The 26768-nt window shown below is 43.5% G+C and overlaps 1 protein-coding gene across 1 annotated transcript in view; it reads left to right on the forward strand.

The window, feature by feature from the left end:
• Positions 1-3801: 3801 nt before the first annotated feature.
• The window catches only part of LOC111144051 (transient receptor potential cation channel subfamily M member 8), a 71927-nt gene continuing 48960 nt past the window's right edge, over positions 3802-26768 (forward strand). Inside the window, exons 1-7 of the mRNA XM_022498134.1 lie at positions 3802-3918; positions 7679-7752; positions 13867-14023; positions 14731-14908; positions 17859-18031; positions 24052-24226; positions 25247-25314. Of these exons, the coding sequence (XP_022353842.1) occupies positions 3802-3918; positions 7679-7752; positions 13867-14023; positions 14731-14908; positions 17859-18031; positions 24052-24226; positions 25247-25314 (942 nt within the window). The remainder of the gene's footprint in view (positions 3919-7678; positions 7753-13866; positions 14024-14730; positions 14909-17858; positions 18032-24051; positions 24227-25246; positions 25315-26768) is intronic.

Consider the following 26768-nt stretch of genomic DNA (forward strand, 5'->3'; position numbering starts at 1 on the left):
AAGTAATCAGAGCTTTTCATCAGTATTTATTATGTTATTGCTGGCTCTCTTTTCCTTTGATCTTCAATCGGTTATCTATCTTCGATCAGGGACTGTAGGGGGATCTGCCTGCCCCACAGAGCCCTTCTGTTCCACGCTCTGTTATTCTTATAAGAATGGCCCTGTGCTTTTATCTCTCTCTGTCTGCTAATTTTCTTCTTGCAAGATTGAAACAGGACCCAACAAATTAGCTGGTGGCCCCTCCTCCCATTTGCTCCTGTGGAGGGGAGGTCTATACCGGTTTTCTACACTGGTTATCTATGTGCTCTCTCAATCCCCCAATGCTGAAACCCCGTTACCATGGTCACTGGTTATCTTCCCCTTGCCCAGCCTCTAGATGCTTATCCTGTTTATTGAGTCTATTTTCCAGATTACATGAGCAATGTATTCAATTTTGGTAAATATAAAAAGTAGAAAAAAGAAAAGAATTGCTCACCATCCCACCCCCTACGTTAGCATATAGTGATTAGCATTTTGGTGTATTTACTGCTTGGTGCCTTCTACACATTATCCATGAGGCACTTACTGTCGTCCTGCTGGAGCTGCCTTTCCCATGGGCTCTGAGCCACCTTTATAAGGAACTGAGAGGGGGAAGGACCCACTGACGGTTCACAGCTTAGTGCTTCACCCAAGGCCCTGTCTGTGAAGCCAGAGCTCTTAACTGCCAGGATTCCCTGCCTTCTGCTTTTTCTTTTCCTACTTGCCATTGAATTATACCCCCTTCATGGCCCCACCCTTTTATTTCTTTTGGGTGAAATGTTCTGTTGATGGAAATTGAGGTTATTTCTAATGGTCCTTATTACAAATAACTCAGCAATGAATAGCTTTTCAGTACAACTTTTTTGTGTTTCTGACTATTTCTTTTATCTAGGGTCCCCAAAGCCAGTGCACCTGGTCAACAATATTTAAGTCCCTTGCTATACCATTGCCCAATTGCGCTGCAGGTAGTGAAATGGTTTCCTCACCACTCAGTCATCTGGAAGCCTCTGTCTCATTTCCCTCTTCCCAACATCAGATATTCTCATCTGAAAATACCTCCTCTCAGTGTGTCATTGTTGTTGGGCTTTTATGACAAGGGAGGCTTAGTCTGTTTTCAAGTTTACTTGTGATCTGTGTTCTCTCTCTTTATTTATTTATTTATTTATTTATTTGACAGACAGAGATCACAAGTAGTCAGAGAGGCAGGCAGAGAGAGAGAGAGAGAGAAGCAGGCTCCCCGCCGAGCAGAAAGCCCGATGCGGGGCTCGATCCAAGGACCCTGGGATCATGACCTGAGCCGAAGGCAGAGGCTTTAACCCACTGAGCCACCCAGGCACCCCATGATCTGTGTTCTCTTTAAGGTGGGTTTGGATTTTAGCCCTTAGCCTAGTTTTCTACCAGGTTTTGTATTATTCTGCCTGGTGGTATGACTTTGTTACTTTTTCTTAGCATAGGATGCATCCACTGGTTTCTCCCTAGTGTGATTTTCTTTTTTTTTTTTAAAGATTTATTCATTCATTTGAGAGAGAGAGACAGAACATGTGAGGGGAGCGGCAGAGGGAGAGGGAGAGAAAGCATCCTCAAGCAGACTCCCTGCTAAGTGCAGAGTGCAATGTGAGGCTGGATCCTGGGACCCCGAGGTCATGACCTGAGCCGCAGCCAGTCGATCGATCGATCGATCGTGCAGCTGACTGAGCCACCCAGATGCCCCAGGATGTGACTTTCACTCCTTCCTCCCCTCCTGGCTATGGTCCTATCTGATTTACCTGCACTTTCCCAAAGTTCCCCAGGAAGGGGAACTGTGGATCTCCTTTCATTCTCTGGGCCCTCCCCCTTGGCCTCTTCTGACCTTTACCCATGGTCCTCAGTTATCTGTCCCTTCCCCTAATGCCCCAGCTGCTCTCCACCCGTGCCTTAACTCCTGACCATGTTCAGGGGACGGGTGAATGCCTTGAGCCCCTGGGATGTAAGATGTCCTAAAGAAGGCCCAAACTCATAATCCACCAACCTGAGCTGGGCTCAGGAAAGCAGCTGGAAATTAATGTCTGACGCAGGCATTTGATGAGCTAGAACAGGGCAGCTCACTGCCTATCTCATGCAACTTGCCCATTTTTTGTTTGAAGTGTGACTGCAAAGCAAAAATACACCTTTTCCCATTGTAACGAAAAAAGCAGTTTTTCATTGTGAGGCAAATGAAATCTTTTCCTGAACGCTGGTGCCCTACTTAGAAGCAATTTGCTGTATGGGGATCACAGTAAATACCTTGCAGGATTGATCTGTGGTTTTACAATAATGTATGTAAAGTACCAATTAATACTCAGAGCCTCTCTTTGAAATGTCTGGGGAGAGAAGTAAAAGCACTCGTCGTTTTAAACAGCCTGGACCAGCTTCTCTGAGTGTGTTTCAAAAAAGGTTCCAGACTCTGTGTAATGGGAGAGTTTTGAGGCTGCCTGGGGTGGGGGCAGTTGGGACGTAGAAGTCAGACCCACAGGCTGAGGCTTGGACCTGTGGCGGAGTGGCAGGTTGAGGCCTTTCCACATCCAGGGGTTCTGGAAGGTGATGTGGAAGCAGTTTAAAAGCTGGAGGAGGATTTAGGGTTTGGGAAGGGGTGTGTTGTTTACTCATTTAAATTATTAAAATTATTAAATTAAATTATTCACTCAGAAAATATTTGTATAGATCTACTCTGCACACCTTGCCAGGTCCTGGGACCTGGTGCTGAACAGGAGAGATCTGGTCTACCCGGAGTGGTTGGGTGGAGGGTGGAGGTCACGGGGACATGCCCCCGCCTGGGGGTCACAGAGCACCTCCCCAGAGAAGTGGCACACACGTGAGGCCCAGAGGATGAGAAGAAGATGAGCAGACAGGGGGTCTGGGGAAGAGGGTTCCAGACAGAGGGTGTGACCCCGGGGGCCACTGGAGAGGCTGGCGAGGGAGAAGGAGGTGGGTCTGGCTCTTGTATGTGCTGTGACTGGAGGGCTGTCACGAGTCGCTGAGGAAGTGTGGTACCAGAAGAGGAGACTCAGGGAGACTGGGAAGGATGATGGTTTCATCCTAGAAATGTCATGTCTAGTATGTCTGCCAGATGACACAGTCACATGGACCGAGTAGCCATTGGTGCTTTTTGTCTGTAGCCCAGGCTGAGGGTCAGAGGGCACCCTTGCAGGTTGGGATGGGAGGGTCTGGGCATCAGGAGAGCAGCGGCGGCCTGGGAAGCCACCCTGTCGTGGCTGAGGCTTCTGTGTGTCCTGGGCTAATGGCCTGCTGCCAGGCCTGAGAGGAAATGGCGAGGTATCCTTGGGGCCCAAGTGTCGGCTCCCAGTCTCAGGGTGACCTGGACACCCAGGCCCTCAGCCCCTGCCACCAGGGGATGGATCAGGGCAAGGATCCTTCTCAGAGTCCGGCCCCTTCCTCTAGATGTCACAAGCCGTTGTTAGGGTTTGCTCTTTATGTTCCCTTGACTCCAAACCCCTTAAGTTGGAAGTAGCTATTGCAAAACTCCCAAGTGTGGTGGTCTGCAATGTGGACCCGCCCCAGAGAGAGGCATCTGGGGGGGTGGTGGGTGGACCTGTGCTGTAAGGACCAGAACTTTAGCAGGTCCTGGAGGATGCGGGGAGGATGAGACCAGAAGAGCAGGACAGCGGTGCCGTTACTGGTGGGCGTCCTGGGGTGGAGCAGGAGGTGGTAGAGATAGAGAGCATTGAGACAAGGCTGTCTGTAGAGCCCTTTTACTGTTTGCAACTCAAACTAACCCTCTGTCCCACCCCATTCTCCACAGACAAGATGTCCTTCGAGGGGGCCAGGCTCAGCATGAGAAACAGAAGGAATGGCACGCTGGACAGCACCCGGACGCTGTACTCCAGCATGTCTCGGAGCACGGACGTGTCCTACAGCGAAAGCGTGAGTTCCCAGCAGTGGTGCCGTCATGTCGGAAGGCAGTGATCTGCCTGTGATGTTATTTGGGGACCCACACTGTTTCTTTAAACAGATCGTACCTCAAAGTGTCGTGTTTTGTTCTGTGGCTTGTTTTGGTCACATATGGAAGCATTTTCTCTTCTGTGTTGTTTTTCCAGTATCCTTATTTTTAAACGTTGTAGCCTTAAGACATTGTTAGATGATGTGTTTATTAACTGGCGTTCAGGCAGTTTACAGTTCTGAGCTGTTAGCACTGGTTAATGCTTAGCGATAGGTGTTCTTGCTTTGGGTCTGGCTGGTTCACCGCAAATGATTCTCGAATCTAAGTCCTTCTCTTCAGCTCTATGGCTGGGTCTCAGTTTGGGTCCTCATTTGTTCTTGCAACAGCTTCTAATTGTTCTCCTGGGCACCTGTGTGTCCTGTTCCAAGACAGCAACTACGCTGTCCTGCAAATGTGGGGAACTGCCAGTCATGCTTCCTCGGGGCCAGCAGGGGCCCTCTTCTTCCTGTGACCAGACTCTGTGGGGTGGGAGAGTTTTGAGGCTGCCTGGTGTGGGGGGCATCTCCCCATTCCTGTCTGCTATGTTGTTGCTCGGGCACGTCCCACTGGCTTTGTGCCCATCCTGCAGGCAGATCCAACATGCTCGCTTGTTAGGATATAAAGACAGCATTCTAGTCTGATATCAAGGGCCCCCCTCGTCTGCGGTGTTGGAAGTCAGAACAGTAGCTTCCTGTGGGGATGAGGAGGGAGGAGGGTTTGGGAGGGGTGCTGGGCGTGTCAGTGTCTAGGTCCAACTGGTGGTTATAGGGGGCTGGGTTTGTGATCTGTTGGTGAGCTCTAAGACAACAAACGAGGGGCAAGCGGCTCCCCATACTGTGTATGCAGGCAGCGCTGGTTCTCAAGTGCTGCTCCAGCATGAGCCCACCCCCAACACAGAATGCCTCCTTAGATTTTACACCTGGTCTCACCTTAGCCCTGGCCCTGCAGGAAACAAATGAAGGGCAAAGACAGTGGGGGCCTATCCTTCAGTCTCAAGCAACAAGAGGCCTCCCGGAAGACAGGAAAGGCCTTTACCCCATTTCGCTCTTGGACTTGGGCTGTGATGCCTCTGGGAGATAGGCAAGGGCTGGCTTTCTCTTGCCATTCTCCATGGCTCCCAGAGGATTTCTTGATGGATTTCCTGCTCACATCCTCAGAGGTGCTGGCAGCCTCCCCAGCTAGAACTTCTGAGACCACCCAAGGATACCTCATTTCCAAGGGGTCCTGTTTGCAGCCATCCGCCTCCCCCAACCCCCTGCGAACACACAACTCTGCGAAGTGCATTTTCAGAGGGAATTTTTAGCTACAAAGCAATGCTTGCACCACCGCTCGTCTGTGATCATTGACTCCACAGGACTATACAGCTGTAGAGTCCTGTTCATTTAGTTAAGCAGACTTAAAATTAGTTAAGACATTAGAAAATATTATCAGGCATCATAGGCTTTGAGATTTTTGCCTTCAGATGAGTATAGGAATTGTGATTGTTTTCCACATTTTTATTGTCTGTGGAAGAGAATGTTCAAGTGTCAATTTCCAGCTTAAGGAGGAGTAATAAAAATACTTTTGCACCCACCACCACCTTAAGGAACAGAATAGGACAGACAACTGAAGGGGAAAATGACAAAAGGCATGAGCATGCATTGAATAAAAGAGGACACAAAAATAACCCATAAATGTGTGAAGAGAGGCTCAGCCTCTCTATCAGCAGCAAGACTTTGAAAGGCCCCACGTGCCCCCCATGCCATCCTCTCCCTCCTGCCAGAGGTCACTGCAAGCCTGCATTCTGTGTTACTGTGTTTATAAGTTTATTATTTGAATATATATATACATATATATCCCTAAACAATATATCATTTATTTTTTAAAAGATTTTATGTATTTATTTGAGAGAGAGAGAAAGAACGAGCAGGGAAGGCAGAGGCTTCACTGACAGAGCCCCCTAGGTGTCCCCCTATTGCTTAGTTTTATCTGGTTTTGGTATACATGGATGTCTACACGTATTCTTTGGGGAGTTTTTTTGTTGTTGGTGATCATTACGTTTTTGAAATTTGTCCGTGTTGAGAGGTGAAGCAACTGCTGGTCTGTTTTATTCCTGTTCAGTGCTCTGTCCTGTGCATGTCTATCCAGTCTGAGGGGAATGTCTGGGTTTTAGGGCTTTGCTGTTAGGAGCAATGCCATGTGAATGTTTTGGGGGGTGTGAGGTGGGGTTCGCTGGGAAATGTTCTAAGGGTGAAGCCGGGTGGGTGAAGGTAGACACCTCCCACTCATGGGGTCTGGGTTTAAGACACAGGATCTATGGGACAACTTTAGTTCGAAGGGCCAGGAAGAGGAGGCATGTGGTCCCTGCTTCTCTGATGTCTCAGAATGTAGGGTGGTGGGCACCAGCGGGCAGACTGCCTCATACACTGTGGACTTCATTCCTAGAGACTGCCTGCCCCCTGTTTTTCTGGGGCACGGCTGGTGGCAGCCTTGCTGCCAGGGATAGGGGGGGTCAAGGCTGGCTTTGGTGCCAGTGGCCTGACTTAGGGGGCCAAACCTCTATGAAGTTGTTGGAGAAGTCAGCGCCCTGAGGGAAGGGGGTTTGGACAGCCAGCCCTACTTCCCCAGGGCAAGAATCCCTGTAGGGCTGAAAACCCATGGCCAGGCATTCTGAGCTTGTTGGCTGTTCACAGGACAAACCTACCTCTCTCTCCCCAGGGCATGATTTCTAGGGCGATAACTTTGCTGGCCATGGTAAATAATTTTCCGGAGTATTTGTACCAGTTTACTCACCCACCCCTAGGGAGCATGAGGCCCCATGGTCTCACATCTGGCGGCAGCTGCCTTTTTGATTTTTCCCACCTGGTGGGTGTGCCATGGGAAGTCGCTGTGGTTTTCCTTCACACTTGCTTCATTAATGGAGAGGCTGAGCCTCTCTTCACATATTTATGGGTTAATTTTGTGTCCTCTTTTATTCGATGCATGCTCATGCCTTTTGTCATTTTCCCCTTCAGTTGTCTGTCTTATTGTTAGTGATTTCAAGTGGGTTAGATAGTCTATCAATCCTGTGATGATTAATGTGTATTAATCTTGAGGAGTGTAAAACTACACTTGAGGAGTGTAGTTTTTTCAATGCATGTGCAATTATAGTCTCCCACTTGAGGAATATATTTTTTTTCAATGTATTCTTCATCTCTTTCCAAATAGTTTACTTTTGCATCTGAAGGGAAGACTTTGATGTATAGAAACTTGTGGTTGTTTATCAGAATGAGGTCTCAGATATGCCTTACGACCTTGTCCTTGGGGGAGCAAACACAACCCTTGAAGGAGTCTTTGGAATATGTCTTCTTTTGAAAAGCAAGTGTGAGAGGAAAGAGAATCTGCTTTGATGCATTATTTATGCTAAACTCTCAACAAATGCTTACATTCCCTTGGTAATCCTAGGGACGGAAAAACATGATTTGTATGTGTATCATGACATTTATTACAAGATAACGCCAAGTTAACTTGTATAAAAATTTGCATTTAGTTATAAAAATTTAAATGTATGCCTCTTTTAAAAAACTGTGTGGTACTCTAAAAGCATGAACGGATGCTGGGTGCTATGAGTATGTGGTAAATTCTTGAAACCTTTGAAGTAGGTGTAGATCATATTTAGTATTCATTAATGACAGCAGTGTGTGAGAATAAATTAGTGATATGCTGTCCAATGTTCTTTCTCCAAAGGACTTGGTGAATTTTATTCAAGCAAATTTTAAGAAACGGGAATGTGTCTTCTTTACCAAAGATTCCAAGGCCACGTAAGCAACTATTTTCCCTCCGTTTTTGCTTCCATGTTGGAAAATAAATTATTAACAACCATTTCAACAAACGAACGAATGTTCACTAGTTCATTATTAAAGTTGTTTTCATCTTGCAATTCCCAGAAATGGTTTGTGAGCAGGAAGAATTTGGCAAGTAGATTGGACTTGGTCCCTAGAGCGAGTCCCTAAAGCAATATCATTTCGTTTTGTATTTTTAACTTTGGCAATAATTGGTGGAGGCCCCAAGAGAGGCTGTCACCCCCTTTGGTGTTTCCATGAGCCTGGGAGCCCACCTGAGTGGCCACAGCAATGAAGGTTGTTGTGCTCTAGTGGTTGGCAGATGGCCCCAAGCAGGAGCATGCGTGGCACTCTGGCTCCTCTTTAGGCTGTTGACCTTTGGCCTTCCCATCCAATCGGGTGTTCATCCACTCTGAGTCTCAAGTGTTTTGGAGCATCAACACGGGGTTTCAAAAGCCACGGAGAGCATCCCCCTGCAGCTGTAAATGTAGGCAGTGCTCGAGGAATGTTAGCTAACGAGTGAGTGAGTTATTGGCCCGACTGCTGATCTTTCCCATAGAAGATGCACCTGGACCCAAAGAGATAATTTTGGTGTTACCCCCCTCTCATCCTGTCCCTCTGCCTTTCCTCTGTTGCCTAGGGATGAGAGAAGAAAGAATCAAGCTATTCATTGGTTAGATAGTTGCTGCTGTAGTTTATAATTAAAGCACCGACCTTCTGCTGAGTGGAGGCAGCCAACAGAGGAAGGATGTAAGAACAAGCAAGAGGAGGTGTGTTAGAACCAGCCCTGGGTCCCACCTGGGCTTGGCTGCCAGCTCGCTGCATGATCTTGAACCAGTTATGCTTTTTTTCTGAACAGAATTCTCTGATGCTAAAATGCTAGCAAAGTATACCTCATGGGTTGTGGTAAGGATTCAATAAAGTAACACCTAAAATACCTACCATAGTGACTCAGAGCACAAAAAGGTCTTAATAAATGTGTTTTCTTGCTTTGTGTGAATTAGAACATGAACATCAGAAAAGCTAAGAATCTCTATTTTGTCACTGGTGTAAACTTACTCATCATGACTCGTTTTGATAGAGTATAAACTTCATGAGTTAACTATTTATTCCCTGAATGGTTTCAATGAAAGACTTTGCTGTTTATCTATTGGTTGATTGGTAGAAAATACAGTTTTTTCATTCATTCACTCAAGAAATATTTATTGAACATCTACTATGTCATGGGGACTTATATACTTAATTGCTAATTCTACAACCAGCCCCCTTTGAAGGTAGCTGCTCTTTTTTTAAAAAAATATTTTATTTATTTATTTGAGAGAGAGAAAGTGAGAGAGAGAGAGTGAGCGCATTAGTTGGGGGAGGGGCCGAAGGAGAGGGAGAAGCAGACTCCCTACTGAAGAGGGAGCCTGATGTGGGGCTTGATCCCAGGACCCTGAGATCACGATCTGGGTCAAAGGCAGACACTTAACCAATTGAGCCACCCAGGTGCCCCAAGGTAGCTGTTCTTATCATTGACAGTCAAGGCATGTGAGCCCCAACAGTTCAGTATTTTACTGGTCACACTGCCAGTGGGAGATGGATGAGGGACTGGACTCAGGTTTTCGGATTCCCAGCTTGTGTGTTCTTTTCATCTTCTGAACCCACACTTTCTAAGAATGGCACTGCCTCAGGCATATTGTATTCATCAGCAATTTCTTAGGTGCAGAAATCCAGTCTAATTGGTTTAAGTGAAAGGGTTAGTAATGGGAACTTTTGGCTGAAAAGCATACCCAGAGCCAGGGCTCAGTGGCATAGAGACTCTGTCTCTTCCCACTTGTTTCTGCTGTCCTCTGGGTGGTCAGGCTCTTCATAATTGGTGGCAAAGTGACTACTATATCTGACATGTTACCAGTGCGGGGGAAGAGGGCCTCATTCTTAGCAAATCCTCCAAAAATTCTGGATGGATGTTCATGGTTCTCCTTGGCCTTAGTTGGGCCATGTGCCTACATTGAAACTTGTCCCTGGGCTAGGGAATAGGATATGCTGATCGGCCAGACATGGGTATTATGTCCACATGGAACCCATGTGGAAAGGAAGGATGCCTCAAAGGAAAATCAGGGTGTTCCTGCTAGCCAAACAGGAAATGGATGCAAGGTAGGGAAACCTATAGCTGTCTACCTTAAAGGGCTTGATTACAGTTTGAGTCTGGCCCAAAACAAAGGGAGATGTGGTGAGCAACTCCCATCTTCAACAACACAAGCAGAAGACAGGAATGCCTCAGGGTCTTCTGGTTCCCTTCTAGAAGGGCACAAGGTTGTAGACCAGGGTCAAAACTCTATACTCTTTGAACTTCCCAGTATTTATTGTTATTATCTCTCCATAGGTGATAGGAATACTCTGTGTCATCCAAATTTCCTATTGGACAAGGACATCAAATGAAGTGACTATTAATATTGATACCCCCAATTTTCTTGCTTGCCTCACAAGCTGACATAGGTTGTCCGCGTCTCCCCAGAGAATCCCTGTGGTTGCTCATATGTGCTGTGCGCAGACTGCTCAAGTTTCTCTGCTCTACTCCTTTTGGATGTCTGTTTCTTGAGTAGTCACTGGAGGGTGATGCCCAACCATTGCCCCATCTGGTGAAGGCCTCTGAAACATTGCTGTCCGGCTCAGAGGCTACGTCCTGGTACTTCTGAGGCTGTAAGCCCCTGGTCTGGGTTTGCTCTCTTCTCCTCTCTCTGTCTTGGCCATACTGCACTCTAGATAGAAATAGGGAAGACTCTACTTTCTTTATAGCTGCTCTATGCAATGGAACTTTCAGCCATGATGGAAATATCCTATATCTGCCCTGTCCAATATGATAATCACTGGCCACAGGTGGCTCTTGAGCATGTGAAATGTGGCTAGTACAATCAAGGACTTGAATTTATGTAATTTTAATTTTAACTACTTTAAACATAAAATTACATTGCCACATGTGGCTAAAGGCTGCCTTAAGAGTCTGTCTTCAACTATAGCGAGAACAGGTGAGGCAGAGACTTCTCTTCCCCATCCTGCTATGATCTTTTGTGGGTGTGGACAGACCCCAGTGGGTAGCAAGATGGTAAAAGCTAAAGAGAGACAAGAGGAAACCAACTTGGACCCTGGTGGGGAGGACTCTGAGACCACTGGGGAGCAACCTTGGCTCTGTAATAGAGCTGAATAAGTACCCCAAGTAAGGGACTGAGTAAAAGAAAGGACTGAGGAAGTTGAAATCAATTCTGGTTGTCTTTATTTTCTTGGCCAAACTGCATGATGCCCCCAAACCTGTTCCAGAAAGGGGGCAAGATCACTGCTGAAGGCGGGATTTTGGATTCAGGCTTTACCTCCGTTTTTACAACCCTGGAAAATACTAGAAGTCTGACATATATTTTGAACACAGATACTTTCCATACTCTATAGTAATTAAGACTTTGAGTTACAAGGAACTCAAACTAGCTTAACCTAAAAGGGCTGATTTACTATAGGAAATAGTAATGCCACACAGAACCCAGGAAAAGCCACGTCTCGATCCAGCGGTATAGATGGGATTGTAGAGCGGCAACAGGCTCACTGTGGTCCATGTTACACATGTACTCTCTGGCAGGAACCCACACTGATGTATCATTCACAACCTCACCCTTAGGAGGGTGACCTGCTTGCAAGGATTCCTGCCATGGTGTACTTGTTCCTCACCGTATAAGGTCTTCGCTGTGTGGCTTTGATAGTTACCCTGGGCTTCCAGCACTTCAAAAAGATCTCCGTTAGCAGAGTAACTCATTTCATGTAACACAGTTGAGGCCAATTGCTTCCAGGTAGTAGAATCTTGGTCACCTATAGAATCTGTCTCCTTCTGGAGCAATCATAAAACCTCCTCAAACTAGTTTTTTCTCCATTGTATTTTTAGAAGCTGTCACAGAAAAGCATACCACTATTACCATTTGGTAAAATGAAAATGTGATCTACTGCCATAGAGTGCTTTTAGAATTAATTCTCTATTTTGCCATCTGTCAAATAAGCTCATCAGTGAAGAAGACCTTGAGAATATAGCCCTTCCCATGACAGCTATATATGCTTAAGTCCACCTTCCAGAAGGCATAACAAAAAAACAAACAAACAAAAAAAAACTTTACAAAAATCACTGAGGAATGATGAGTATTCTAACTATTTACACGACGACTAATCAATGTATTCATTCACTCATTTATGCCTTCATCATTTGGAAGGTATTAGCCGAATGCCCATATGCTAAGAACAGAGAATAGAAGATAAACAGAGTCTAGTTAGAAGCAAACCCTAACAGAGTTTCTCAGCTTGTTTACTTTTATTTGACCTAGCCTGCACAGGGAATCTTTGCTTCAGAGTCACCACATATAGTTGCCCAGGCTGTGCACTGCACAAGTGTGTTAGGGTCACAGGCCTATGTCTGCCGGAGGGAGCATCTTTTCTAGCATGTTGGTGGTTAGGGTGACTACATACTTTATTTTGAGACTTGGAACACTGAAAAGCATGATGAGGCTCTGATCCTACTAGGCCTTGGGCAGCAGATATAAACTGGGATTGTTCTGGGCAGTTCAGGACCTTTGGTCATGCATGCTGTTCTGCTTCTCCACAGGCAATGGCTCCCTTGAATTCTTAGCACCTTCTGACTCTTGTCCAAAGACTAATGGGAGAGACAATAGGGGGATCCAAGTGGGTGGGGCAGGCAGAAAGAAACTGGGAAAAGGGAGAGCTGCTTTGGCCACACTGACCTTTTTTTTTTTTAATTAAAGATTTTATTTATTTATTTGACAGAGAGAGAGAGATCACAAGTAGGTAGAGAGGCAGGCAAAGAGAGGGGGAGAAGTAGGCTCCCTGCCAAGCAGAGACCCCAATGCAGGGCTCAATCCCAGGACCCTGAGATCATGACCTGAGCCAAAGGCAGAGGCTTAACCCACTGAGCCACCCAGGCATCCTGGCCACACTAACATTTTTGTTGTAGTTCCTCTTCCTCTCTTTGGAGGCATGGTGTTCAGGATGCAACACAGCTCTGGTTAGAGGAGCCAAGTAGCCATGGCATGGATTTTTATATATTTTTTTAAACTGCATTTTTCTTCTTTTCTGTTGCCACTGCCTCTGCTATTCCTTGATCTGCGTGTATGGCACCAGTACAACCCAAAAGTCACTTGCTGGAGGGTGTTCTATTGTTTCCAACCCTCTCAGTAACCCTGAGAGGAGTGGGGCTGTGCTGGAGAAAAGGAAGGGTTGCCTTCTTCTGTACTAAACTGGGCTGCCAGGTGTTACACCAACTGTTCCCGAGAGGTCCCCAAAACTGGAGAGCAGGTGTCCCATCCAGTTAATCCCTGGGTGTGGTGGGTTCAGCCCAGGCCTGCCTCAGAGCAGATTTTCAATCCTTTACCTCTTAACTGCCTATCTTTTCATCCTCCTCCCATTTTGTAAATGCAAACGTGTCCCTTAACAAACACATATATTTTAGTTCTGTGGCACTCTACATGGGGAGAAATAGTGTTTATTTATTGCAGTTTGTTCTTGTCTAGCCCAATGATGGAAAGTCTCCTAAGCAGCTGACATCTAGTACAGACAGGATGGTCTTTCTAATTTCTGGATTGCTTTGGGTCCCTGCCAGTGGGCCCACTGTCTCTGGTGAGTACCATCCCTGAGAAGGAGGGCTCACCTCACCTCAGGCGAGTGTTACTGGCCAGACGCACCCTGGCAGGGCTGGCACTCAGGGCTCCTGCATGTTATAAACCACATAGGTAGCTACATAAAGGGTCTCCAGATTTCAAAGGCTTAATCCCATAATAACCTCAAGGCTATGTATGCAGAGACAGACTCCATGAAGGGACTTCTGCATCTCAACTCTCAATACAGAGCCAGCTTTTTGGTGCATGCACAATAGACAACAGGGATAAAACAGCAAGATAGCTTTAAACAATCCACTGAGATGATGACTATAGTCTGAAAATAGGACTTGATGGCCAGATCTCTGTGTTTATTTAAGCTAATAACGTGTAGTTTATTCTAAAAATGTGATGAATGACTCAAGTAGGCTTAATGAAACCAGTTCCTTCTTGTCAATATCATCCTGCTCAGGGACAATGTGTGCAAGTGTGGCTATGCCCAGAGCCAGCACATAGAAGGCACCCAGATCAACCCAAATGAGAAATGGAGTTACAAGAAACACACCAAGGAATTTCCGACGGATGCCTTTGGGGATATTCAGTTTGAGACTCTGGGGAAGAAAGGGAAGGTAAGCAAAGGTTATCTATTTTAGCTGATTCACACAACCTGAACTCCCTTGAGTTACCTTGAATGGGTTCACAGGATGGAGGCAGGAGATATGGGTAGTCAATGCAAAAACCACAAGTCAAAAAGCAGTGATTAGAATATGTACAGCTGGAAAACTCAGCTCATGACTGGCTGCCACCCAGAGGCTTTCCCTGACGACACGGCAGGCATGGTGGTATCTTCAAATGCCCAGGAGTCTCCCGTCTCCATGGCATCACCAGCCCTAGGCAGCTGGAAACCTGGGACTCCTCGCATCCCCAAGCCCTGTGTTTGCAGCCCTGGAAGGTGGCACACTGCTGTGTCTCTTCCCAGGGCCCCATACCCCAGGATGGGCCACTGTTATCTCTTGCCTGCCCATAACTCCCCTCCCTCAGTCTTGTCCCTAGGTGTACAGTCAACACTGGCGCTGGAGGGTTCCCCATCCCATCCTGTTTCTACTCTGCTTCAAACACCTCACAGGTTCCCCACGACCTTTAGGGTAAATTCCCGAGTCCTCCAGCTGGCCTGGATGGCCTGTCGGTGGCACCACCCCTCCCCAGCCTACTGATTTCCTTCCACGTTCTCGTGGGGACCCGCGGTAGCTGCTGGCTCGTACGCCTCGCTCTTCCCACAGGAGCAGGTGGTTGGGAGGACAGGTGCCCACCCTGACACTTTCCCTCTTCCCCGCAGTATATCCGCTTGTCCTGTGACACGGACGCGGAGACCCTCTATGAGCTGCTGACCCAGCACTGGCACCTGAGAACGCCCAACCTTGTCATTTCTGTGACTGGTGGTGCCAAGAACTTTGCCCTGAAGCCGCGCATGCGCAAGATCTTCAGCCGCCTCATCTACATCGCGCAGTCCAAAGGTGCGGGCGGTCCCTGAGGGGTGGGGACACTGCGCCGCCTCTGTCGAGGCTGGGCCCCGTTGTCTTTGGGAGACGGAACTGAGTCCCCAAATGCAGTTCATGCGCAGAATATAGACTCTCTAGAAGTACACTATTAATCATGATCTATTGAAAGCAAGGTCCTCGAATGGACAGACAGGGAGCTCTGGCAGGTGGTGGTGAGGGGTTTGGGGTGGGAGGTGATGGTGGGGGGTCACAAGGTTAAATCAGCGTCAAGGTGCTTCCTTGTGGGTTCTTTTGTCTCCTTGAATCATCTAAAGTTTTCATTGTGTGGCTTCTACATATAAAATTTTACCCAGAAAATACTCTGGCAAATCAAAAAGGCAAGTTTCATTCCTTTGCTCTTTAATTTTGAGATCACTGATGCACCTTTGGAAATAGCGATGGTGCTTGACAGGTTGTAAGCACTAGGTAAGAGTTTCATTGAGATCAAGATGAGTAACTGTAGCTTTGTTACCTGAAATATTCACCATAGTGTTGCCTTTCTTAATTTTTTTATTATGAAAAATTTCAAACCTACAGAGAAGAAAGAATCATATAAGGCACATCCTTATACCCTTCACTTAGAATCACAAATTATTAACATCTTCCCACAATTGTCTTATTACTTTCCAAAAATAGTCACATGTTAGGATTTTAGATTTTTAATTTTTTTTAAGATTTTATTTTAATTATTTATTTGACAGAGGGAGACACAGTGAGAGAGGGAACACAAGCAGAGGGAGTGGGAGAGGGAGAAGCAGGCTACCCGCCGAGCAGAGGGCCCACCAGGACCCTAGAATCATGACCTGAGCCATAGGCAGACGCTTAACAGCTGAGCCACCTAGGCACCCCCACATGTTAGGATTTTTTAAAGACTCATTTGAGAGTAAACTGCAGGCATCATGACCCTTGGCTCTAAGTATGTCGGCATGAACCTCTCAAGAATAGGGATGTTCTCTCACATAACCCAGTACAATTTTCAAACCTGAGAAAGTTAGCTAACCAATGCTATTATCTAAAAAAAAAAGTCCATATTTTATTTTTGCGGATTATTTCAATATTGTCCTTTTAAGCAAACAATAAAGAACAAAACAGAAACTCCATAACAAAAAACACCCCCAAAACCAAAACCACTCACAAACCCCCCAAACTGAAAAGCAAACAAACAAACCCCCTCCTTTTTCCCCTCCTCAGTGGACTCCATTGAACTTAGCTTTTCATTCCATAGCAAACTAAAGAGCTTTTTTTCATCTTGGATTGCTCTGAAGATTTTCTTGGTCTTTTAGGCCATTTTGAAGAATATAGGCAAATCGTTTTTGCAGATGGTTCCTTCATTGGATTTGATGTTTTCTCACGATTAGGTTCAGTTTATCAAAGCCTAATATTTTAAAAATGTCTTATTAAGAATACTAGTTAACTGGCAGAACATAGGACACATGTCTTATTTTGTTTTTCTTTTTTTTCTTGCCCATCTTTTGTTAGATTTATTCCTGTGTATATTATTTTGTTGTTGACATCACTATTATAAAGGTACCTTTCATTAAAAACTTTTTTTATTGTGTTATGTTAGTCACCATACAGTACATCATTAGTACTTTTTTTTGATGTAGTGTTCCATGATTCCCTGTTTTCTTTAAACATCAAGAAGAATGTTGTTCCCATTAGTTCTCCCTTTCCTGACTCACCAGAGGGAGCTGCAGTAGGTTACTTTGTTTTGAAACTGACCAGCTCGGCTTCCTTACTACTAAATCCTGAACGCACATCGTTCATTCAGAATACTTCTTAAATGCCTACTATGTGTCAGGAATTGTTTTAAGTGCTGGGAATATAACAGAAAAAAAAAACAACAACAAAGAAACCAGACAAAAATCCCTGGCCTGGGTACTTCCAGTCAGGTGAAGGGAAGGGCTGGTGCTGGATTTCAACAGTCTCATGTCCTCTGTGTTGGCTTCACTTCCCCTTGCCTGGTATGAAAGGGGAACATTGACAGCTAAAATTGTCTAGAGGACGGAGACTGGGTGCCAAGGGTCTGCCATTCATGTCCTGTTAGAAATGGTTGTAGGAATCGGGGAGGACAATCCTAAGGACCATGCTGCATTTACCTCAAAATATTAGAAGGGCATTTATGTGTGAGGTGACTTACCTCGTTCCTTATCATTGAAGACAGTAGTAAATTACAGAATGGAGACAAATAATGAGCAAAGGGACTTTCTAATAACTGGGGGAGAGGGCCGCCTAGAGACTCTAAGGCCTTCCATCACCAGAGCTAATCAAGACTTGCCAGTGACCATCATCAGGCTGGATTCCCGCCTGGGTAGTACATTAGATCTGGGTGGCTTCCAACTTTAGATTCTATTATTATGCTAAATAATATTTTATAAGTATTTTCTTTTCTTCATTTCTGAAAAAAAATGTGCAAAACCCTTGACATTGTGATAATCATCAAATGTAAACCTTAAAATACCAGTGTGCAAAATTGTGTAATTATAAAGTAAAGCTACATGGTAGGCACCAGGGTCATGGCCCCAGGGTAGGGGTCTGGGAGCAGAGTGCTGGCTTTTCATGGCAGCCCTGACTTAACTTTCTCTCAAGCTCCAGCCTGGCATTTATTATCCATAACAGGATTTACCTGCAAGGCTGGTTAAGGATATAGATTCCCTGGCCCCACCCCCGGAGGATCTGATGATTTAGATCAAGAGTGGGGCCCAGAATTTGGATCCTTTTAAAACTAACATCTCTTAGAAATGCCTCTAGAGATCCTCCTCTCCTTCCTCTTCATAGGGTCCCCAACAAAGCCCATTGCAAGGGGTGGCTGGCAGTGCCTCGTCCTGGTGCTCACATGGTAGGGGCTTCTTCAGGGGTCTGTGAGCACAGGATGGGAACCTTACTCAGAGCCAGGTGAGCATTTGCTCTCCTCCCTCTTTGACAGGCGCCTGGATTCTCACTGGAGGCACCCATTATGGCCTGATGAAGTACATCGGGGAGGTGGTGAGAGACAACACCATCAGCAGGAATTCAGAGGAGAACATCGTTGCCATTGGCATAGCAGCTTGGGGCATGGTCTCCAACAGGGACACCCTCCTCAGGAATTGTGATGCTGAGGTATGTGACAGGAAGAGGGATGGGACAGGAAGAGGTCTGTGAAGAGAAAGACCATGGCATGGGGCTCTGGTCTGAACATTGTGGCTCTGAGATGGGGACAAGCTCATAGGGAACTTAACCTTACAAGGAGCACCTTTGGGACAGACAATTAAAAACAAGGTTGACATGGGTACCTGGGTGGTACAGTCGGTTAAGCTTCCGACTTTTGATTTTGGCTCAGGTCATGATCTCAGGGTCATGAGATTGAGCCCTGCCTCTGGCTCTTTGTCTGTCTCCCTCTCCCTCTATCCTGTGCCCCCACCCCTGGCCAATGCTTTCTCTCTCTCTCTAAAAACAACAATAACAATCCCCCCCAATACCAGCAACAAAAGCAACAAAAACTCCCCAAAACCAAAAACTCTCCCCAAAAGAACAAAAACCAACCCAACAAAAAGAGTGACATGATCAAAGAAGTCCTGCGAAAGAGTTACTAAAAGGTGTGTTTTGTTTATTAAAATTCTTCCTGACAATATTGTGTTGAAGTCAGATTCTTTATTCGTTATAACCATGACTTGAGTCTGTCCCAACAGGGCTCAAGCCTTGGGAACCATACCTTTATTGCTTGGCCACACTCACAAGAATTGCTGTGAACGCTGGTTAATTTGGCTTTAAGAGAGCTATGAATTGTTTTCTCCTTAAATTTTCCTATGAGCATATTTAGAAAGTAATCAACACACATTTCATGGTATAAATGCAAGGTAGATGCATGAGGTTTTTTAGCAAGTGAGAATTTTGAAAACAGCACTTCTAGTGAATTGAAAACCTCCTTAAGCATTAGGTGATGTCTACCTGGAAGCTTTGGACCAGATGCTCAGAAATCCCAGTTTACTCTACACCTTCTTCCACCTGGGACTCTTTGCAAGTTTAGGTGGGAAATGTTCAGGATTTTTAGAATTATTCTGGTTCTTTTTACTTTCTATCTTTATTTTAGAAGATTTTATTTATTTATTTAGAGAGAGTGAGCATGCATGAGCAGGGGGAGGGGCAGAGGGAGAGGCAGAGAGAGAATCTCAAGCAAAGTCCACACGGAGCATGGAGCCAGATGTAGGGCTTGATCTCATAACCTGAGCTGAAATCAAGAGTCAGATACTTAAGTGACTGAGCCACCCAGGCGTTCCCGGGTCTTTTTTTTTTTTTTTAATTTTTAAAAATGATATTACTTTTGTGCCTGGTAACATTTTTGAGGTATGTAAGGGACAGAGGAGAGTATGGCGCCATTTCCAAGCATCTCCCAGGAGGCAGGAAGGTGGGGCGGGAGGAGGAGGGCTTTGCAGAGAGAGTAGACTAGGTGTGAGGAACTTTCCTAACTATGTAGTCTAGAGTGAGTCTGAATTTTTATAAAAATACACTTGTATTATTATGGGATGGATTAATTGTGCAGAGTGAATGGTAGATTTTGTTGTTGTTTCTAGATGCTCAGCCAGGGGTAGCAAAATCATCTCCCATCAAATGTCAACTTCAGGGGTCAGAGTGGCCTGGGTTAGGATTCTGAGGACAGGGGCAGGCTGGGTGGGAAAGAATGTAGTGTTTATCTCTTAGCCATGTTTGTACTGGGCGTTGGCTTAGTGTTGTATAATCACCATTGCCGTGTGGATACATTCCATATATGAATTCATAGAATCACAAGAACAACCCCATAGGTAGGTACTTCCCCCCCCTGCTGGATTGGAACAGCAACAACAAAAGACTTCAGTATTTCTCTGATGGCATCCTTTATCAATAAGTAAAATGTGAAATGAATATGTAAAGATTAAACAGAGAGTTCTAATCACTTGGAAATTAAGAAGAAAACAAATAAACAACATCTTGCTAAATAACTATTGGTTCAAAAATGAACTTTCAAAAATATAATCACAGATCACTTAGAAAGCAATGGAAATGAAAACATTATATGGCCAAAGCTGCACTCAGAGTGAAATGCATAGTCCTATAACACTTATTAGCAAAAATCAAGAAAATAATTCAATAATAATTGAATAATATCTGACATTATTTAGTCTTCACAACAATGAAGTGCTACTATTACCTTCTCATTACAGATGAGAAAACTAAGTCATAGAGAAAGTAAGAAGTTTTCTTTATTCACATGGCTTGTAAGTGCCAGAGCCATGGTTCACAGTCTTTTAGCCACCACAGTGTTCAAATTAATAGGTTTGAAAATAACACCACTAACAACACTTGAGAAGGAGGAAAACAATAATATTCCATCAGAAATAAATTAATTAGAAAGAAAAAATAGGAAGAATAGAACTCTTATTTATTCTCTGAAATAATTTTAACAATATAAGGAATAAATAGAACTAAATCAAATATAATAATCTAAATCAAATATAATAATAAATATTGAGAAAAATTTTACGGATGCAACATACAACTGTATGTCAATACATTTGAAAATCTCATGGAAATTTATACTTTTCTGTAAAACCATAATTTCCAAAAGATGATTCAACAAGAACTATAAAATCTGATTAAATGAATTATCAGTGAATGAGCTTAAAGTTTAGGGAAATAAAAATCTTTATAATTGCTCTGGGCTAGATGATTTCACCCAGAAAATTTTAAAAAGTCTGTTAAGAGTTAAATTAGGGGCACCTTGGTGGCTCAGTTGTTTAGCATCTGCCTTTGGCTCAGGTCACGATCCCAGGGTCCTGGAATTGAGCCCTGCATTGGGCTCCCTGTTCGGTGGGGAAATTGCTTCTCCCTCTCCCACTCCTTCTGCTTATGTTTCCCTCTCTCGTTTTATTTGTTTGTCTGCCAAATAAATAAATAAAATCTTAAAAAAAAGTTAATTTAAAATATGGTTGTAGTCTCCAACACATATAGAAGCATGAGATCATTATAAATTTCTGCAGAAAGATCAAATCTGCACCCTTTCTGGAAAACCATTTCAAAATTTGTATCAATCACTTCTCGGCCTTTAGGCTAAGATCAAGTGCAAAATTTGTATCAAGTGCATGAAGACTGTTCATACCATACTTATAAATATCACTAGAGAATTTAATATTTAATATTTAGACAAACATTGTTTAAAATATTTCTAATAATATCAAGAATTAACATAAGCCTAAATATCTAGCAATATCAATAGAGGGATCTTCAGGTAGCTTACTGTGTAAAGAGAAAGAAATTTGTGCTAAATAATATTTGCAAAAATTTTCTGATAATATAGAAAATATTTGCAATTTTAAGTAGAAAATTATGAAAACAATGTAAATTAATCTATATGTCTAGGAAAGACATAAGTGCACTAAAATCTTGATGATGATCACTGAGTTGTGGAATTAAGCATGATTTTATTTTTTCTCATTCTTTTCTATATTTTCCATGTTTCCTACAATGAGTATGTATTATTTTTAGATATTCAAATTATAACACTAGTTTTTATTCCTTTTACAAGTCTGTTCATGATACTTTGGTGAGTTAGGGTAGTCTACTAGCAAACCGATATGATTTTATGGTCAACTTCTTTGTTTCTTTTCTGTCTTCCCTGGAAAACAGTGCTTGGTCTTTTGCACAAGTTGAACCCAGTAATTGTTTGCAATAACTTTGTTGGCCATATCTTCCCATGTGGTTTCTATTCATGGCTTCGTTACAAACCCCACTACTAGTAGATGGGCTCTACCAGAACCCAGATTTAGCTGAACCGAAACAATACCAGGTACTGAAGTTTTATTCATTTGGAGTCTGTGTTACACTGTCAGAAGTATTGTTGCATTACATATACACAAAAAAAGAGCTCATGCCTCTACTGTTGTTATCTAAACTTTAAATCCCTTTGTCAAAGTACAACCACATATGGGTGCCTGGATGGCTCAGCCGTTAAGCCTCTGCCTTCAGCTCAGGTATCAAGTGCATGAAGACTCTTGTGGTCCTGGAATCAAGCCCTGCACTGGGCTCTGTGCTCAATGGAAAGTCTTCTTCTCTCTCTCACTCTGCCTGCCGCTCCCACTGCTTGTGCTTTCTCTCTATCAAATAAATAAAATCTTAAAAAAAAAGTACAACCACAAGGCAAAACAGCACAAAAAAATGAGTGTGAAATTTTATTGTCACATTCATTGAGTGGGGTCATATTAAAACCCAAAACTGATGCAGGAAAATTGAAATCATTGGAATATCAAGTCTTCTTCCAGTGATAGGATATATCCCCCAATTTATGCTAGTCTGTATCTTTGAGGAAAATTTTACAGTTTTTCTCACTAGGACCTACATATTTCTTCTTAATATCGTTTCTAGAGATAATGGATTTTTGTTATTATTGTGAATGGGGTGTTTATTCAATGTCATTTTGGAAGTGATTTTCATGTAAAAAAGGATTTATTTGTTGTTTTGAATCAAATGTTTTGAACTCTTTTTAAAATTCTAATAGTTTTTTAGTAGATTCATTCGGTAGTCTGTGTTTGTAACCATATCACTGATAAATAGTGTTACTTTTAAACATAACTCTTCCATTTAATTATACCTTGCATTTTTTGCCTGGGCTAGAATGTTCAGACTAATGTTAAATAACAGTGATGATAACAGGTATCCCAATGGCATCCAAAATATCTGGTATCATAGTGGTAGGAATGAGACTAGTATTTTTACCGTAGACAGAATTTGGTGAAAGCTTCAATAAACATTATTTTAAGAAAGTACCATGAGGCATCATACTTTTATTTCTAGTTTATAATTTTTCTTTTTAAATTGAGAATGAACATTGAGTACCAAATATCTTTTCGCATCTGTTGGGTTGCTATTTTTTCCCCCTTTAATTCATAATCTAATGGACAGAGCTCTGGAAACAGTGTTACTTATTCCTTAATAAACTAATTAAACTGAGTTTAAATAGCCAATGTTAGGAGTTTTATATCCTCATTCATTAGAAAGCATGGTCTTTGGCTTTTCCTTTTGTGATTCTTTCCTTGTTAAGGTTTTAGAATTTGTGTCTGTAAAAGTGTAAGTGGAGTAGGAATGCTTTGTTTCAAGAAGGTTTGTAGGGCTCCTCTGTAATTGCCTGGATGCCTGTCTTGCCAATATTATCCTATCTGTCATTTCCAGGACTCTCCTGAGTAGAGCTCCTGGCTGGGCGAGGACCACTTTGAGAAGAGAACTGTAACATTTGAAATTTTTTTTCATTCTTCCTTTGTTCTGATTGAACATATATAGCATTAATAGAGTCAGTAACCTTCTTCTCCTCATCGAATTTTCAACTTCACTTGTATTCTTAGAATTCAGTTTGAACATCTTTTAATGTAGCCCTAATCCTTTAGGAACTAAACACCTTTGAATGGGACACAGGGTTCAGGAGCTTCTTTGTTTATGCCCCCCCCCCCCCGCTATTGTTTATTCTATGGCATTAAGTGTTAGGACAAAGTATCTGTTTAATTGTTTCTTTTTCTGGTCCTATAACTATGGACTTCTAAAGAGCAGAGACCCCATCTTGTTCATTTTCTAATTCATAGACCCTGGCCAAAGTCTTGGCATATCATAGAGTCCAGCAAATATATATGTGTTTATGTCAATGTCTTCCTCTACCTGCATCTACACACACACAAATATAAGTCTGTGTATGTATGTGTATGTATGTGTATAAAACTACATGTACATACATACATGTGTGTGTCTGGATACACACACATACATACATTAACATACATACATACATACTTCCTTGAATGCTATCTGTTTCAGTGAATTTATACAAATGAGCACAGGGCAATGGAATAAGAACTGAATTGGGAATCTGATCCTTACATCGTCACTGGCCATTTATGACAATGGGTAGGTGACCCAACCATTCTGAACCTTCAATTCTTCATGTTTAAAATGACATCCTGTACTATAAGACCTCTAAGACCCTTCCAAAAACTTAGGACTTTGGGAGAAGGCATCAATATATTTGAACCTGGTGGTTAGCCTTCATAATAACATGTAAAAATGTTATCATGCATGTTGGCCAACAAATAAATCTCAAAAACAAGATTCTCTATGCTTTTCAGGGATATTTCTCAGCTCAGTACATAATGGATGACTTCAAGAGAGACCCTCTGTATATCCTGGACAACAATCACACTCATCTGCTGCTCGTGGACAACGGGTGCCATGGACATCCTACAGTTGAAGCAAAACTTCGGAATCAGCTGGAAAAGTACATCTCTGAGCGCACTATTCAAGGTCAGGATTCAGAAAGTGGATCTTAGACAGACCTGGTATCAAGAGCAGTAGCAGCAGCACCAACAATGGTAGCCACCACTCATTAGGTGAAGCATGGTGAACCCAATTAGGTGTCCTGTTGCCAGAGAGGTGCTGTTATTTCTCTTCTTTCTTTGACATCCTAGGACCGTTTCTGCCAACGTGTGGGAGCATAAATGCTGCCTTGTTGCACTCTGGTTTGCAGTACAGAAAACCCACTGTCTCTTCTTCTGCTAGACAACGTTCAAGAACAAATAAGATCCATACTGGCAAATCTGAGCTTATGAAGCAATGTAGTTAGCTAGGGTAAAAATGATAAAAACCAACCCATTAGGTCAACAGTTGGATGGGTTATGTGTTTGAATCCTGGTTATTTCTATATAGTAGAACCACCTAAAATATTGGTTTCAAGGGAAGAATGTAGCAGTTGAGTGAAAGCCTTTATCTGGTATGGGAAGTGACATATTCTCTCTGTTTCACCACTGCTGAGATGTTGGTGTTGAGATATGTCTTATTATGGAACAAGAGTACCTCACAAGGTAGTGATAGACTCCATAACAGGGATATATTGGAGAAGTTTTCAACATCTTTTTCCTTTTTCAGTGGGACATACATGAAGGAAGGCATTTATATATGTAATACTCTTTCTTGAGAGAATACTTAGTTATGCAAATTTGCCACCCACTCAAGAAAGCATAGGATTATGCAAATTAGCAAGAGTGTATTAGAAGGATAAACTTGAACCTGGTCTAATATTAGCAAAAGTAAATCATTCACAGCCTTTAGCATTTTAAATATCAGTAACAAATCGCAATATGACCTATGTCATACTGGTTTGGGGTGCAGAGACACATCTGTCAAGATCAATGGGGAGATTTCAAGTCTGAGATCTGCAGTCATCACCCCACACCCTGGGAACAGAAGCTCCTGGTATGCTTCTTCCTGAGATAGATGAATATTTCTAATGAGTCCAGAGTCAGTTTTATGTTCTATGCCTTATAGATTCCAACTATGGTGGCAAGATCCCCATTGTGTGTTTCGCCCAAGGAGGTGGCAAAGAGACTTTGAAGGTGAGTCTTGGTTTGGTTTTCTAGAAAATTGATCAACAAACTAAACCAACAGATTTGCTTTGGAGCTCACGTTGATCTAATCTGACTAATTTCTTTTACTATAGCAAGTAGGTAGTAGTATTTTCACCACACAATGTTCCCTAGCAGTCCAGAGGAGACTTTACAAGAACATGAATAGCTTATATACCTAATATTGGCTTTGGCCATCAGCCCACCAAAGAGAAGAGTTGATATTAACTCATAAAACTACAGATCATAACCAGCATATATATTGGAAAATCATGGCCACCCCATCTGCATGGAAATGAGCTGTGATCACACACAGAGAGGCTACTCTCAGATGGGTTTCCCGGACCACCAAAGGCCCAACCACGCACTTCCTGGGCCTGCAAGGACTCCACCCATAAGAAGGAACCCCGAGTCCTAAGCGACTCTGGGATCATAGAAACCTTTCTGGATAATTCTGTACCTCCAGTGTTGAGCCGTGGAGGAGAATTGTGCTCCCCACTCCATCTGTGTTACTCAGATGTTTCTGAGTTCCTCTTATCACCAGCCAGGCTTCTGCTTGACCTTTCAGAAGGTATCAGTGTGATTGCATACTTGTTGGTATTTGAAGGCACGCACACCATATTGAAGATCTCACTGTTTTAGCAATAGGACATCACAAAAAAATTGATTTTTAACTCCTTTTAATTAATTTCCACGTTCATTTGCCTATCCCCTTGTATCCTCTATCCTGTATATCACGATTCTTGGTCCTTTCCACTCCCTCCCAGAGTCTCCTTCTAGAGTTACAAGTAATTCCCAGTGAAGTTATTTGGACTCCTAATCTAGCACTTTGTTTATCCTTTTATATAACAATGGCCTTTCATTCATTCATTCATTCATTCACACATATTTATGGAGCACCTGCTGTGAGATGTCCTGCTGAGACCATTGTTAAATGAAAGTTTTCAGGGAAAGACTTTTCAGGGAAAAATTAAAGATTTTTTAAAAAATTGTAGCACATGAATCCTTGAAGAGCAGAAGAGGAAGAGAGGAGGAGGGATGGAGAGAAGGGAATTGAAAGATGGTTATGTTTACTAGCTCTCTTTCAAATTTTTGATTTGGAATTCTCTGATTTCCAGAGAACCACTGTAGGTCCAGGCACTGTAGTTCTGTGGCATTCCCCTCAAATGACTGTGCGGCCAGTAACCACTTCCAGGACAGGGGATGGGAGAGAGGAGGGACAGCTTCCTGTCTGATCATCCTATTCTGGCCCCAGTATGTGGACACACCAGTCCATGGGGCAGGCAGTGGGGTGCAGAGCTGGAAAAACCCCTCAGCTCGCCAGGATGAGGCACCAGACACTCTATGGGCGACATGTCCTCCGGGAAGGCGTTCAGTCTCTGCTAAGGATAGGGGCTCCTTGGTTTCTTCTGTGCATGTAGATCACTGTGTCTTGCTGTTAAGTG

This window comes from Enhydra lutris, unplaced genomic scaffold (genome assembly GCF_002288905.1).
Source record: "Enhydra lutris kenyoni isolate GAN:26980312 unplaced genomic scaffold, ASM228890v2 scaffoldscaffold1, whole genome shotgun sequence".
Lineage (NCBI taxonomy): Eukaryota > Metazoa > Chordata > Mammalia > Carnivora > Mustelidae > Enhydra > Enhydra lutris.